Source organism: Fopius arisanus, unplaced genomic scaffold (genome assembly GCF_000806365.1).
Source record: "Fopius arisanus strain USDA-PBARC FA_bdor unplaced genomic scaffold, ASM80636v1 scaffold00061, whole genome shotgun sequence".
In the NCBI taxonomy this organism is placed as follows: Eukaryota; Metazoa; Arthropoda; class Insecta; order Hymenoptera; family Braconidae; genus Fopius; species Fopius arisanus.
The window spans coordinates 529,313-545,308 of NW_011887800.1; the positions used below are offsets into that span (position 1 = coordinate 529,313).

Here is a 15,996-nt window from a genome sequence, read left to right on the forward strand (position 1 = left end):
TAACCCACAGAAAAGTATAGATTTTTTTTTCAGAACTTTCAGCGATATCGGAAAAAACAGGTGCCTGGATTGACGAGGAATGCCTCATATCTGAGTACGACGAAGAAGTGGGTGGAGAGGGTGTTCACTGCTATTGACCTCTTCAAAAAGGAGTGGTGGAAATCGATAATCACGTGATCATCGTATTCATCTTCCGGTAAACATTGGGAAAATTGGTATTTTATCTCTGTCATGGCTATAGTGATTGCTGTGGTTGCCCTGTTTGTTATCTCATATTTGATCGGAGTATACGATTGACTTCTATATCTCCTTTCTATATCTGATATGTCTGCTCCAAATCAAGTCGTCTTTCTTATAAAATCAGTACTTTTAAAAAGTTAAATGATTACCTATTAAACAACCCAACAAAAAACATTACAGCTAAAAATATTTCAACAACACAGATTATTTCGAAGCATTACAAGAACAAGGAAAAATATAATAGGTTCTCATATTTGATATATAATTTTCAATTACCCTCGAACTTTTACTCGCTGCGACTGCCCCTCAATGTAGCAATAATTTTTAAGTATTCCAAATCACGAAGTAGGAATCCTTAAGCAGTATTTAGTATGTTATGAATTTATATAATAATAAAAACAAATTATATAATAATTTTTTCCCTTGCAATATTTTTGAAATCAATATAATGATATCGTAATCTGGGCTTGTCACATTTTTCGGACTAATATTCCTGTGAAGTAATATATTTGTATTATAATATTTTGACTTGTGATATTTTTTGGAATATTTTGAGCGGTAATAAATTTAAATAAATGGGGTGGTGCCCAGATGGTGTGATCTTAGTATATCTTTTACCAACCCTTCTCAGCACCTACACAGTACCCAGGCCAATCCCCTATCCGCTGGTTCACAGACTATCAGTTCGTTTTCCGACGATGAAACATTTTGTACCTCCGGGACTTGAACCTGCGCTACTGGGACGCTTTGGTCATAGGACAAGCACGCTGACGACGAGCCCAAAGACCTCCTCTTTTGAGGGGTAATATTATTATCGAATAAAATTCAGAGCGATCGCCAATTTAACTAAAGAAGCTCTCTTAATATTTAATTCTTTCTCGATTTCCTGCAAATCAAACATTTAAGAAACTCGCGTATAGGGAGCCATAACTGAGAACTGAGAACTTAGAAAGATGTTATAATAGAATTTTTTTTAACTGAAATAATCTAGGAAATTTAAATGGTTAGAGCGAATGAAATGATAAAAAAAAACAAAAAATAAAATTAAAAAAAATAAAAAAGTGAAATCATGACATTAAACCAAGTGTCTTAATTAGTTAGATATATGTGATAATGATATAATGTGCGAGGCATGAAAGTACTTGGAGAAATCAATGGAAAAGATGCAAAAATGGTAGGACTGGATTGAGGTTGTAATATGAGTGGGGGAAAAGGTTTAGGGTGCAGATGGTGGAAATCTCAGGAATAAAGCAAGTAGGAGGAGCAGGAGAGGTATGTAGAAGGCCCCCTCCCTTGAAAAAAAGAGGGGTGAAAGACACGGAAGGTGGCTAGCACCTGGTGATGGTGGTGATGGTGGTGTTGGTTGGGTCCCAAAAGCAACAGATGCTTTTCTTCATTTTTCTTGGGATCGTTTTCGTCATCATTCCTCCAACATGTGCTACATGTGCTGTCTTGGAGAACGCGCGAGACCCGGCAAATTGAAGATGTTAATTGTCTTGTAGAAAATACTAATATTTTATTGCTCCATGAACGAAAAAGGGGTAAGATAAATGAACCATTCATATTATGACCGTCCACCGTTATGCAGCCACATGAAAATGAATAAAAGAACGATTGTGGCATTTGTTATGTAAACAGTTAGCTTTGCCGTTTTAGTCTTTCAGGTATTTTCGGATGACATGTGGCTGTAATTGTCTGCTACGTTTTCTTCTAACAAAAAATCCACGTTCATCATAATACTGTTTTAAGAATTTGAAATAATAGAATAATGCACTGAGAAGCTAAATAATTTTGACCAAGGTATTGTATTTCAGACGATTGTAATTTGTATCCATTTATAAATAACTGGATGCTCTATTTAGAATTCCTATTGAAATTCCTCTCTTGAGTTTATATGCCAGCAATAAGTTTAATTGAAAGATGTATTGTTTCTTTCAATGCATTGAAAACTAAGACTAAGACTAACTGAATACCAAAATGATGGCTTAAAGAAATCGTTGGCAGTTGTGACATTTGGTGACATGCATTTTAATTTTTATTGCAACTCCAACTGTCGGGGAGTAATATGAAAGAAATAACGACCAGTATACGACCAATATATTTCTACTATTCTCAGTTCTATGTTTTGCCCAGAGTGTTCGTACTCACCCGCTATGCGGTTACCAGAAGATGTAAATATTTTCTGCGAACTACAGTTTGAAGAGTTTTATGGTATAACACGGCAAGGTGTCAAGATTGATTTTTGGATACTGTTTCGCTCCGAAAAATTCAAAATGTTTTAGGTATTGCGTCCATAGAAATGAGCCATCACAAGTTGTGACTGATCCAATGTTTATGAGCTTCAGTGGAATGTTCAAAATATCGCGGTATTCGAGGGCTGCGATACTAATTTATTTTTAATTATTTCAGAAATTGGACAATCGTTCATCATTTCTTTCTAACCGATTTAACGTTTTTATGAAAATTGTTACCCAGCGAAATCCAGGACCGAAAAATAATCCACCGAATAACAATCCACAAACAAACAAATATTTTAAGCTTTGCAGAAAGACAACTGTATTTGTTTACAACGAAGCTTTCGGGAAATATTTCAATGATTTTAAAAGTCTTAGAATATTATACCTGAGGAGAAAATTATTAAGATATTATACAAAAGAAGTCAATTATACAAGTATTTTTATAACTTCTCAGCTAGATGAAATCTTTTTTAAAAGCGCACTAAACTTATTTCCCACATGTATTTTCGATCGAAAACATTAAAAAAGTAATGAATTTTCAGAGTGCATTTATGTAGCGGCGTGTGATTACTGAGGATAGTTATAATGAGACCCCGAGATTTAACGAAATACCAAAGGATGGTCGAACTCCTAGACAAATTGCCTGCTCAGCAGCTCAACCGTCTGACGGTGGTGGCTGTTCCTACGCTTGGCGACTGACTCCTTCGGATTCATTTAATGCCAGCAGGCACTCTCACCGCCCCTTTTCTCTTCATCTGGAAGAAGAAGAAGAAGAAGAAGAAAAAATAAAAACACAATCCCGAAGAAAATAGATGTAATTTTATATTTTTGGAGTCACCAATCCGCGCCATGTGACGCACCGCCAGACGAGATGCATCTCTTTAATTAAAAAAGAAAACTCTACCGTGTTATTTATCATTGGAAGGGAGATTATTTTTGAAAAGGTTAATGGAGTGATACAACCCTTTGGACATATTATTTTTCTTGTCATTATCATTATATCTATTTTTAGTTTGAACTCGTGTATGAGGCATGAGGCTGGGTGCAAGCGTTCCTAATGAGGTCACTCTCGTGGTTTTCTAGTCGTGGAACCCGTCGATATTTATGGACTGATGTACAATTATTAATAATTCTGCAGCAGCAAAGTCCCATGATGATTTGGAAATTTGACTCAGTAGACATCTGTGAACATATTGAGAAAAAATCTTGAAGAAAAAATCTGAGGCATATTGGAAGAATGCAGACGTCGATTAAGAATCAATAAGCTGCAGGATTTCGATCGATATTTCATTCTTGATTTTCTTATATGTTGAAGCATTCAACCTGGGCCCTCAAGAAATAAGCAACAAGGAGAGGGAGTTTAAGGCAACAACAGCTGCAAGACACCCTAAAAAACCAAGGGAGAGAATCTTTTGAATCATGACCCAGAGCTTTATCTCTGTCCTTTCCATCTGTCTCCTTGGTGTACGAGATTATATGTGGCTCAAAAACTATTCTCTTCCTTATTTCAACATCGGGGTCTTCAATAACTTTAGAACCAGTAGCTGTAGAAGGAAGATTCGTCAGAGCCAGAATGTGTACTTCAACGGCCGATTTCAAGCCGGAATAATAGGGATAGGTCAGGCTAACGCTTTCCAGGATACATCCTCTCCTCGATCATCAAGGTTACACCTTTTTTTTATTTGTATTTAACACCATGACGAAATCGCCAACCCAAACATTGGCTAAGGCCTTTAGAGAATTAATGAAATGAAAAGAAAAATTGCACAATTCTGTGTGCACGCTCTTTGGAGATCGACAGAGGGGATGCTTGGTGATTTGTTGAGTTGTGAAACCATTTGGGGAAGATTCATGAGCCATATGCCATTCGAATTGACAACTTTTCTCTCATGCGAGGAAAATATATTGTTTACGCAATATTTTTATCGAAATCGATGCGACGAGGTATGTGGTTCGTGGTGTTGATAAACAAATTAAATCAATACAGAAAGAGAAATTATCGTCTTCGCATAAGTAAATTCGAATGGTTTTTCCAGTTGGTATGTACTGTAAAGAGCAGGGTATTGTTGCAAGTTATTTTTTCCAATATCTCCCGCGATTTTCAGGTTTTTAAACAATTTTTCTGACAAACTTACGTACGGATTGACGTAAAAAAATATAACGTTTTTATGGTTTGTCATTAGTTAATGACTCAGGAAGTTTCCAGATGGTAAGAATATTTTCCTGTGTTTTTTCTTAACTTTTAAAAAGAATTATATAATTATAAGTGTAGAAGAAATGCATGAAGATGATCGCATTAAATAGTAATTGTATTAAATAATGATGGATTACACACAACGTTACATTTTTTTACGTCAATCCCATTAATAATTTACTGGAAAATTGAAAAAACGGAAATTTTGGCATAACGAGTGTGGAACTTCCTTAATCCTTCATGTTGATCCAACCCTTTTCTCTTGCATCCTCAATGTTTTTTTCCTCGGCTCCATTTTTTATGTCTTTTGAAGAGAACCAGAGCAGATGTCAACCGAGTTTTCCCTTCCTAGAGGAAGTAGGTGGTAGTTAAAGGGAGAATATTTTTTAGGTTCATCCCCAAGGAACTTGAATGATTGCGAGGGTTCCCGTTTAGAAATTGAGTTATAAATCGGCTGTCTGGAAAAATCCAATGAATTCTAGAATCGGTGGTTCATGTGGGGGTGATCATATATGAGATCGGAAATGAGTCTGGGTAAAAAAACCGTTAAAAAATGCAGACAACAAAAAGAAAAATAAATATGGAATTCTATGAGTGCGAACGAGATTTTTTCTTCTATCCATAAAAAATGATTTATGGGTGTTGAATAAAAAAAAAATTATCATGAAAAAATATTCGATACCCCAGTTTTTTTTTTTTCGATGGAGAAAAAAATTTTGCGCGTAACTAGAGATTGGCGGGCATTTGACTCATGCGGGATGAAAATTAATGAAAATTAAATAGAGTACAAGTACCGGACAAAAAGAACTTATGTTCTTTTTCTGTTCTTTTTCTGTTCTTTTTCTTTTTGATGTCAACGTCATGACCGGGTGAAAAGGCTATCAGCAAAACGATTATATTTCCCGCAGAAAAATTTTATTTTTGTGGTACCCCATTGTCAAGTGCCCGAAAAATCGCCCGTATAGAGGACAATAAAATAGAAATCTGATGCAAGCATTCCATATTGCAGGACGAAACTCACGTCATCATAATGCAGTGAATGTCTGTCCGTCAGAGTGAAGTCTATACATCGATTACATATATCGCTTGCTCCCTATGTGCATCGGATTCAAATTTTTTTTTTGTTTATGACTAAGGGTTGGTGACATTGACATGAAAAAATATAGCGTTTTTATTTCTTTATTCTTGTTTAATATCTCACGAAGTTTCATCACCGTCGAAGAATTTTCCTACGTCATAAACTTTTCCGAGAATTCTCAGAACTTTTCAAAGAATTTATAAAAATACACTCATGACTATGAAAATTTGTGAGTCATTGAATGATGACAAAATCTAAAGACGATATATTTTTCCACGTTCATTTGATCCAGGGCTCCTGAGAAATGAAAAAAAAACGTGAAAAATGAAAAGATATCGGCAATAACTCGTTGAGAAGTGATTCTTCCATAAATAATGTTAATTTTCCAGGAATTTGGGAAATTTTGGTGAAAGTTACCTTAACTGATTTTCCGATTTTGAATTTTTACAAGGTGAGCCATGATTTTGCTATTCTGCTGTTTATTTCAAGTTATTCTGAGACATAATCTCGAAACGTGAAATTTTAAAAAATACAATGGGTCTATTTGGAAATAAAAATGACAAAACTGAAAAATGGTTTATGAAGGTGAAAGCCACCATCTGGTTCCATGGTCACCACATTGTAACTTAATGTCCATATAGACCTTTGTCGTTCTACCTCTTCACTTGACTGGTGGTCGGTTTGAAAAAATCTCCAGTGCGAGATGCACCACCTTTTCACCGCGTGGAGAATGACAAGTGGCCAGTGTCAGTGCACACAACTTGTCCAGATTGCTTTTGTCCTCTAGCATTCCCACAAATGATTTGTTGTGATGTCTCCAGATGTGTGGACATTTTTTCCAAACAATACCGCACAACATTCGATTATCCATATATTCAATCCGGGATAGTATATTATGCAACAAGTGCGGTAGAGGTTTTGGGTTACATGCGAGTTTTTTTAATCAGAAAAGTCGAAACAGATTAGATATCGCAGATTTTTCGTAATTTCACATCATCTAAGCAAATTTCATATATGTAAGCACTTACCAAAAAAGTTAAGTTTTCGCTTTATGAGTTCATTGATATCGTAACAATAATTTGCATGGCGACAGGTATAACACTATTATTAATTTAGGTTTTTTCTGTTGTTCAAATATAATGAAATTCTGGGTAATTGTTTTTTTAATGGAGAATGTTGGGTAGTGGATTCGTATTCAACGCACTTTCTGGGGGTACAGAAAATCGAAAATCGAAAAATCGATCTTTTGGCATTCTTCAATGATGATGATACCTTTACAAAAATCGAGTACCGATCACATTTTTAAACATATTGATGGAAAATTACTGACTATGTACGGAATTATTTATTTATTAAATAATCGAAAAAATTTTACACACATATTATTAACAAGCTATATGCAATTATCCACTTGTTCCTACACCGTAATTCTTCTTTTTTGTTGGAAACTTCTCCGCCCAGTCACGCGCGGAATATTAGCAGCACTCCCCTCACTACTTTTCGTTTCTTCCCTTTTTTTTCCTCTTCTACATTTCTGCAGATCACCTGCACAGTAGTGGCAAATGAAGTACGGATGGGCTCGCGCTTCCGTGCGAAATCTGATTCTCAAACAAGTTCTGTAATATGTTGCCAAGACATCTGCCTTGTTTTTGAAACATTTTATCCAGAGCTGAAACTCTTGGGATATATTTTTTTCATGTATGGGATCGCGCCATTTGATGGCTTGAGATTTACCAGACATTATTTTAATTACAATTCCCAAAAATTCTGATTATTTTTAATACGAATTCCAATTATATTGGAAAGCTCAAGACATTTTTCAATCGAATTCGTATTGAAAATAATCAGAATTTTTCCGGAAATTCAGGTAAGCATAAATTAAATCTTCATCTATCTTTATTATTAAGCTGTTATTGTAGATATCTTCTGACTTTTCATCTTTATTGTAAATTTTAGGAAAATTCTTAATAAGATTAACCTGAATGAAAAAAATGGAAAAACTATTAAAAATTGCATAAATTTTTGGTGATTTGTTGGAATTCTTAAAAAGTTCACCGGGAATGTACAAAAATTATTTTATGCTGACTAAATTTCATTGAACAGCATGTTTCCGCGTCAATTTTATTAATCGTTTCTCAAAAATTTATAAAAAAAACTCAAAAAATGAAAAGATATTGGCTATAACTCCTTAAATCTACAGTTTATACTTCAATTTCACAAAGTTCCATTAAATCATGCGGGAAAGTCTGCATCTGCGAAATATGCATCAATGATAGTTGACACACACACACAATTACAATTGATATACACACATATATTTAGGCGAAAATGCTATAAACATATATTTGACAGTCCACGGAGAGAAAAATTCAATTAAGGAAAAAGTACATAAAGTTCAGTGAAAAAGTGCGTAACTTTCATAATTTTTACTGAATACTGTTTTGACTGGCAGATTACGGAATATAGGTATGTAATTTTTACTGGATTTTTCTCTACAAAAATGTCTTGAAATATCACCCTTGAGAGGAATATATTCTTTAAAACTTTCCTATCCGCCTGATAACATCAAATGTCTGAAAGGTGATTAAGTAGATCAATTATGTACGATTATAATACGATTCGATATAAGATGAATAAACATCAGCGCACACATTTACACGCATATATTTAGCATATATTTAACATTGGCACGAAATATATTTGCAACAAAAAATTCAAAAATGCGACACACATATTCCAACATACAATTACTAGCATACACATTTATTTGGTGAACCTCAGTTAAGGATGTTCTGCCAGTCTTTTGTTATTGTTCCTATTTTTCTGAGATATATTGAAAACTATCGATCAGATTGGGATATGAAAATATAGCGTACAGATATACGATATATAATTCGAGTAAAAAATTCCGTACATCACAGCCCAACAATTTGACCCGAAAATTTCCCTTCCCCAATTGACCAAATGATTCTGCCTGAATAACAGTACAATTACTTGGCAAAAGAGATTATTCCGACCATTGCAATTTCCAGTTGAGGAGAGTGAATGAAAGGATTTTTTCACATGTAAAATAATGACAATAAGGATCAAGATCAATTGCGGAAAAATCCAAAGACGGAAGAAAGAGGATGAAAAAAAAAAGATGAAGAGAGAGGTACGAGACATCTGTAAAAATTTGAGTGTCCATGTGGTGGGGGCTGTTGTGCTCCTTTGGCGTGAAAGAAAGGTGCAGATCTGGTTGGGATGGTATATACATAGGAGAAGGGAAGAGGAAAGAGGGAAGAAGCCGAAAAGATACGAAATAAGAAACTGGCACTGGGAGTCGGTGGTTGGTCTCTTGGGTGAGCCTGGGGATAGGAGTACAGCGGCAGATGTTCCAAGTTGTTGGCGCGTGCCCGCTGCCACTTGGCTGCGATCCCCAACCATCTGCCCCTACTCTACCCGCTTTTCTTCTTCTTATTCTTACTCCTCTTCTTTCAACTTAAAAAAAAACAACTCTCTATTGACGCTTCAAAACCTCATTCAATACTGCAGTGTTGCAATGCTGCATACGCATTCCCATCCCATTTTCTTCAATTGTCTCCTCCCTCCACCCACCATCATCCTCCCATCGTATCATTGCGGCATCATGATAAATTAACGTGAGTTATACCCTGCAGCCCCAACCATCATCATCCCTATTCACCGATGACCCTCATCCGAGTACAATTAATTTGCCATTAAATAGCTTGACATAATTGAGTCTTACACTTTTCTATATTACCCGTAGAAGATAGAAAGAATGGATTCAATTTGCTCTTCATATCAATTTCATTCTCGTCAGTATAGACGCGAGGGCTTAAGGGGTTATGATTGTCGATATCTTCTAATTTTACAATTATTATTTTTTTTTTACAAGTTTCGGAGAATCGGTGGATGAAATGGACGTGAAAAAATATTGCCATTTTAAGATTTTCACTACGCAATGTCTCGCAAATTTTCTTCGCCGTGAAAAAATTTTCCTACGTTCCCAGCAAACTTTTGCGGAAATTCACAAAATTACCACAAATTTGGAAGAATAGACACAACGATGAAAATTTATGTGAGTTGTTGACTGATAACACCTAAAAACATACATTTTTTTACGACAATCTGATCGACGATGCCCCAGAAATTCATCGAAAAAATATAAAAACTGACAAGATATCAGCAACAACTCTTTAATTGAAATAACGTGAGTGAAATAGACAAGTATTATGGGATGTTTATCATTAAAATCAGTGAATTCAATTAATTTTTCATTCATTCATTTCTAATGAAAATCAAATGAAATCATTCCATTGACTGAAATTCGAACGGAAAAAATAATCCAACACATTCAATTCGTCAATCCTTCGGTAATTTTTTTCAATTGAGGTGAAAGAAGGGAATATTAGTTGTTGATGTTGGAATTAACCAAGATCTCCAAACTGGTGGTTCACCGTCTGTTCCAGTGTGCAGATGAGCCAGTGACATCAGGCTTCAAAACATTCATCAAGGCAGACAAGAGTGTGTTTGAAAAATATGTGACCAAGAAAACGCGTGCCACCTGCCCCGTTCCTATACTGACGTCCGCAGCATCCCGTCCAGTCCGGGCGTTCGACATCAGAGGATGAGGGCATGATATGCCTCAAAAGAAGACAAAAAAATGAGCAACAAGCTGTGCGACAGAAGCTTTATAGCCGCTGTCATGTGACGACCCCTCAACATGTCTTTTTTTCTCCTCAAGAAACTATTAATTCTATTAGTGGATTACGCAGAAGATTCAAAAATTTACAAAGCTTTCGTTCTGAAGCAAAAAATGAAAAACGCGAAAGAATTATGTCGAGAAAATGGGAGTATAATACTTACATTAATACATCCGCGCAGTCATCTTCATCCTGCATTCTTCCCCAATTGTAAAAAAAATCATAGGAGTGAGGATATCATTCTGCTGGGCGAATAATTTGCAGCTCACGTCGGAAATTGCTGCATTTGGAAGGGAATGTTCTCGGTTCCCTAACCTGCTCTCTGCACACTTCGGAAAATGACTGTCAAAAATGTACGCGATTAATTCGAATCTGGTGCATATCAAACAATAATATACAATAATACTAGCCGTCAAAGATGAAATAATTATGTCGTCGGCAGTCAAAAGCCTCTATTTTCATAAAAAATCACCCATTTTCAGAGTTTCGTTGAAGGCAAGTTGGTTAGGAGCAAATGGGTTGTATGAATTAATTTCCTAATTAAAAAATATCTCACTGGCATGGGCATTGTCCACAATATACAGATTCTGAGAGAAAATCCCACTTTTATCCAGTCGAATTCTTTATTTGTATTCACTCAGGGAGTGGAACTTTCGAAAAATAAACAAGCAGCGTAGAACGAATAAAAACTATGATCATACCAAATTTCAACTTATTTTTTCATTTCACGGTATCAAAATTTCGCATCAAACTATTCAGTATAGGACACCGACAATATTCTTCAAAAACGAAAAAATGGCAATATCATATACATATTTTAAATGCTCGATATGACGAATAAGACGATATGACGAATAAGATATGACGAAGAAGCCCATTAAGACGAATATTTTGAGAAAAAACAAATGGCAATCCATTGAGTGATTCATGTGCTTTCATAACATTCTATACAACTTGCTATTGAAATTAGAAAATCAAAAAATCGGTCAAATTGCATTCGAAAGAGAAAGGGAAAGAACAGAATAATTTTCACAACAGCTCGTGCGAAAGACAAATTTTATTTATTTTTCTTGAAATGAGGAAGATAACTCATTAGCAAAACGTAACGTGACATTAAAAATGTTAACTCACTTCACTGGCATGATCAATGAAGAAGAATAATCAATTTACTCCAGCTCAATTGATTCGAAGGATGAAGAAGAAGGATTTCTTTCGATAGTCTGCTGAATCCAAGTCATGTACTTTCTCACCTTAAGAAATGTCCCCAATATCGCATCACTCGGTATAAAACTTAAATCTGTTAGAATAGCAATGACTTCTGAATTTGATGAATCTGTCTGGGCAAGAATCGGTGTACCTCTATTTTCCTAATAAATCAAATAATAATTATAATGCTAAAAACAAAGATTATTCAATAGAGCCAATTGTTCTCACCAGACATCGCGTCAACCTCAGCCGCCCACATGAATAAATATCTGGCAAAACTGCTGTGTAGTGGGTATCCTCCTTTTTACCATGCCGATCAAGGGTGACATTTGACACATGTAAAACGAGTGGTTGCGGGGTAAGGTAAGTAGGTCGAGTCCATCCGACATATTTATAAGGACGACGATTAAGTAGAGAGGTGAGCCCTTCTCCACTTTGCTTGAACGAAGCTGGACGAAGACGATGTCTCAAGAGGAAAGGATTGACCAGCTATGTGTTCAAAGAATGAGGAAGGAAATCATAATTGGTAATGGTGAATAATTCCAGGATTTATAATTTACGCAGGCTGTCTCACAATAACGAAATCATACCAAATAACTGAAAATTATTTCAATTAAATGTTAAATTGAGTACCGTTATGACAGCAATATCATCTATGGTGTATGAACCACTTCTGCCTTGCATTCCAATTTGGCGGTATGATGGATGAGTGACATATGATTTAACAGAGTATTGCATTTCATTAAAATATGGAAACATCATGTCTTTGACAAGTACAATTAGCAAATCAGGTGGAATTCCCTGCACACAACCAGTAGTTGTGATAACATGCTTTGAATCGTAGATAATGCCACCGCAATGGAGCTTCTCGTTAAACCATATGGATACAAGGAATGGAAGGTTAGAGGAGTCTATCGGCTCACTTCTAGCATCTTAAAAGTAACCAATTAATTAGGCAATAATCTGATTATTTATTATTAATGATTATTTATATATTATACAATCACGTTTACACTTACGGTGAGAAATACGAAGAAGCAGCAATATCATGAAGCACAATGAATTGGTCTTCATTACGAAACTCAAGATGTAGTTGAGAAGAAAAACAGATGCAAATCACTTTGGTGTATTCACGCTTTATGGTCTAAAATATCTTCGTTGTACAATGCAATGTACAAAAGCTAAAGCTCTTCTATACGAAAAGTCCACAGCAATACGGAAATGGTTGTAAAGAATATTTTACCTTATCATTTTTTACTACTATACTTGTTCTCACAATTTCCGAAAAATCATAAAGATTACCGGAGATCGGGGCATTCCGAATGTGACGATGAGTATAGTGACACAATTGAGAATATTGCTGCAAATGGGATCTTGGAATTTTCGCCTCAAAACATCTAAGTAACTTAATCGTCTTCTCTTCGAACTCCACAAAGGATACTGCAACAAATCAATTAAGTGTGGGTGAAATGTAAGTGACAAATTGTCTTTGGAATAATAGTCAAAAAACTTTTTGGTCACATATATGCATACGCACGGATATTTTTTGAAAAAAATATAAAAAATGAGAAGATATCAGCAACAACTCTTTAAATGAAATAATGTGAGTGGAATAGATGAGTATTATCCGATTTTCATCACTAAAATCATTGAATTCAATGAATTTTTAATTCATTCATTTCTAATGGTGTCACATAATTACATGAGAATTTATGTAAATCAAATAAAAGCATTCCATTGACTGAAATTCGAACGGAAAAAATAATCCAACACATTCAATTCGTGAATCCTTCGGTGATTTTTTTCAGTTGAGGTGAAAGAAGGGAATGTTAGTTGTTGATGTTGGAATTAACTAACATCTCCAAACTGGTGGTTCACCGTCTGTCCCAGTTAGTCATAGTGCAGATGAGCCAGTGGCATCAGGCTTCAATGTATTCATCAAGGCAGACAAGAGTGTGTTTGAAAAATATGTGACCAAGAAAACGCGTGCCACCAGCCCTGTTCCTATACGGTCGTCCGCAGCATCCCGTCCATTCCGCGCGTTCGATATCAGAGGATGAGGGTATGATATGCCTCAAAAGAAGACAAAAAAATGATCAACAAACTTAGCGACAGAAGCTTTATGCCGCTTTCATGTGGCGACCCCTCAACATGTATTTTTTTCTCCTCAAGAATCTACCAATTCTATTAGTGGATTCCGCAGAATATTCGAAAACTTACAAAGCTTTTGGTCTCAAGCAAAAAATGAAGAACGCGAGAGAATTGTTTCGAGAAAATGGGAGTATAATACTTACATTAATACATCCGCGCAGTCATCTTCATCCTGCATTCTTTCCCGATTGTAAAAAAAATCATAGCAGTGAGGATATCATTTTTCTGGGCGAATAATGTGCAGCTCACGACGGAAATTGCTGCATTTCGAGGGGAATGTTCTTGATTTCCTAACCTGCTGTCTCTGCACACTTCGCAAAATGAGTGTTCAAAATGTACGCGATTAATTCCAATCTGGAGCACATCAAACAATAATATACAATAATAATAGCCGTCAAAAATGAAATAATTATGTCGTCGGCAGTCAAAAGCCTCTATTTTCATAAAAAATCACCCATTTTCAGAGTTTCTTTGAAGGCAAGTTGGTTAGGAGCAAATGGATTATGTGAGTTGATTTGCTCATTAAAAAATGTCTCAATCCCATGGGCGTTGTGCACAATATACAGATTCTAAAAGAAAATCCCACTTTTATCCAGTCGAATTCTTTATTCGTATTCACTCAGAAAGTGGAACTTTCCGAAAAGGAACAAGCAGCGTAGAACGAATAAAAGCTACGATCATACCAAATTTCAACTCATTTTTTCATTTCACGGTATCAAAATTTTGCATCAAACTATTCAGTATAGGACACCGACAATATTCTTAAGAAACGAAAAAAGGCAATATCATATACATATTTTTAATGCTCGATATAACGAATAAGACGATATGACGAATAAGATATGACGAACAAGCCCATTAAGATGAATATTTTGAGAAAAAACAAATGGCAATCCATTGGGTGCTTCATGTGCGTTCATAAAATTCTCGACAACTTGCTATTGAAATTAGAAAATCAAAAAATCGGTCAAATTGCATTCGAAAGAGAAAGGGAAAGAACAGAATAATTTTCACAACAGCTCGTGCGAAAGACAAATTTTATTTATTTTTCTTGAAATGAGGAAGATAACTCATTAGCAAAACATAACGTGACATTAAAAATGTTAACGCACTTCACTGGCATGATCAATGAAGAAGAATAATCAATTTACTCCAGCTCAATTGATTCGAAGGATGAAGAAGAAGGATTTCTTTCGATAGTCTGCTGAATCCAAGTCATGTACTTCCTCACCTTAAGAAATGTCCCCAATATCGTATCATTCGATATTAAACTTACATCTGTTAGAATAGCGACGACTTTTGAATCGTCCTGGGCAAAAATCGGTGTACCTCTATTTCTCTAATAAATTAAATAATAATTATAATAATGCTGAAAACAAAGATTATTAAATAGAGCCAATTGTTCTCACCTGACATTGCATCAACCTGTCCCGCCCACGTGAATAAATATCTGGCAAAACTGCTGTGTAGTAGGTATCCTCCTGTTGACCATGCCGATCAAGGGTGACATCTGACTCATGTAAAGCGTGCTTGAGTGGTTGCTGGGAAATGTAGGCAGGTTGAATCCATCCGACATATTTATAATAACGACGATGAAATAGAGAGATAACTTCTCTACTTTGCTTGAACGAAGCTGGATCAGAACGATGAGTGAAGACGAAAGGCGGATCCACCTATTTGTTTGAAGAATGAGAAAGGAAATCATTATTAGTAATGGTGAACAATTCCAAGATTTATAATTTACGCAAGCTGTCTCACAATATCGAGATCATGCCAAAGAACTGAAATTGATTTCAATTAAATGTTAAATTGAATACCGTTATGACAGCAATATCATGTCTGGTGTATGAACCACTTTTGCCCTGCATTCCGATTTGGCTGTATGATGGATGAGTGACATAAGATTTAACAGAGTAATGCATTTGAAAAAATGGAGACATCAAGCCCACGGCACGTATACGTAGCAAATCAGGTGAAATTCCCTGCACACAGGTAGTAGTTGTGATAACATGAATTGAATCGTAGATAAGGCCACTGCAGTGGGGCTTCTCATTCAACGATATAGATGCAATGAATGGAAGGTCAGAAGGGTCTATCCACTCACTTCTAGCATCTTAAAAGTAACCAATTAATTAAGCAATAATCTGATTATTTATTATTAATGATTATACAATCACGTTTACA

At 35.5% G+C, this 15,996-nt stretch overlaps 1 protein-coding gene across 3 annotated transcripts; it reads right to left on the reverse strand.

The window, feature by feature from the left end:
* Positions 1 to 11,497: 11,497 nt before the first annotated feature.
* Positions 11,498 to 15,990, reverse strand: LOC105268802 (uncharacterized). Of its 3 annotated transcripts, XM_011308634.1 has the most exons (8): positions 15,630 to 15,990; positions 15,222 to 15,485; positions 13,956 to 15,151; positions 13,540 to 13,734; positions 12,681 to 13,101; positions 12,295 to 12,593; positions 11,890 to 12,150; positions 11,498 to 11,822 (listed from the first exon to the last, which is right to left on the reverse strand). In XM_011308634.1, exons 5-8 carry the CDS (start codon positions 12,733 to 12,735, stop codon positions 11,622 to 11,624), a joined length of 816 nt encoding a protein of 271 aa, XP_011306936.1. In that variant the 5' UTR covers positions 12,736 to 13,101; positions 13,540 to 13,734; positions 13,956 to 15,151; positions 15,222 to 15,485; positions 15,630 to 15,990; the 3' UTR covers positions 11,498 to 11,621. The 3 variants fall into 3 exon arrangements, with proteins under 3 accessions (XP_011306936.1, XP_011306934.1, XP_011306935.1); XM_011308632.1 differs by lacking the exon at positions 13,540 to 13,734; XM_011308633.1 differs by having other exon boundaries at positions 13,540 to 15,151.
* Positions 15,991 to 15,996: the final 6 nt, after the last annotated feature.

Coding starts and splice junctions, on each gene's coding strand:
- LOC105268802 (XM_011308632.1), bottom strand. CDS start 12,735: ATGAAGACCAATTCATTGTGCTTCATGATATTGCTGCTTCTTCGTATT. Junction 12,594..12,680: donor GCTTCTTCGTATTTCTCACC/GTAAGTGTAAAC, acceptor GTTACTTTTAAG/ATGCTAGAAGTGAGCCGATA. Junction 11,823..11,889: donor TGAGGTTGACGCGATGTCTG/GTGAGAACAATT, acceptor TTGATTTATTAG/GAAAATAGAGGTACACCGAT.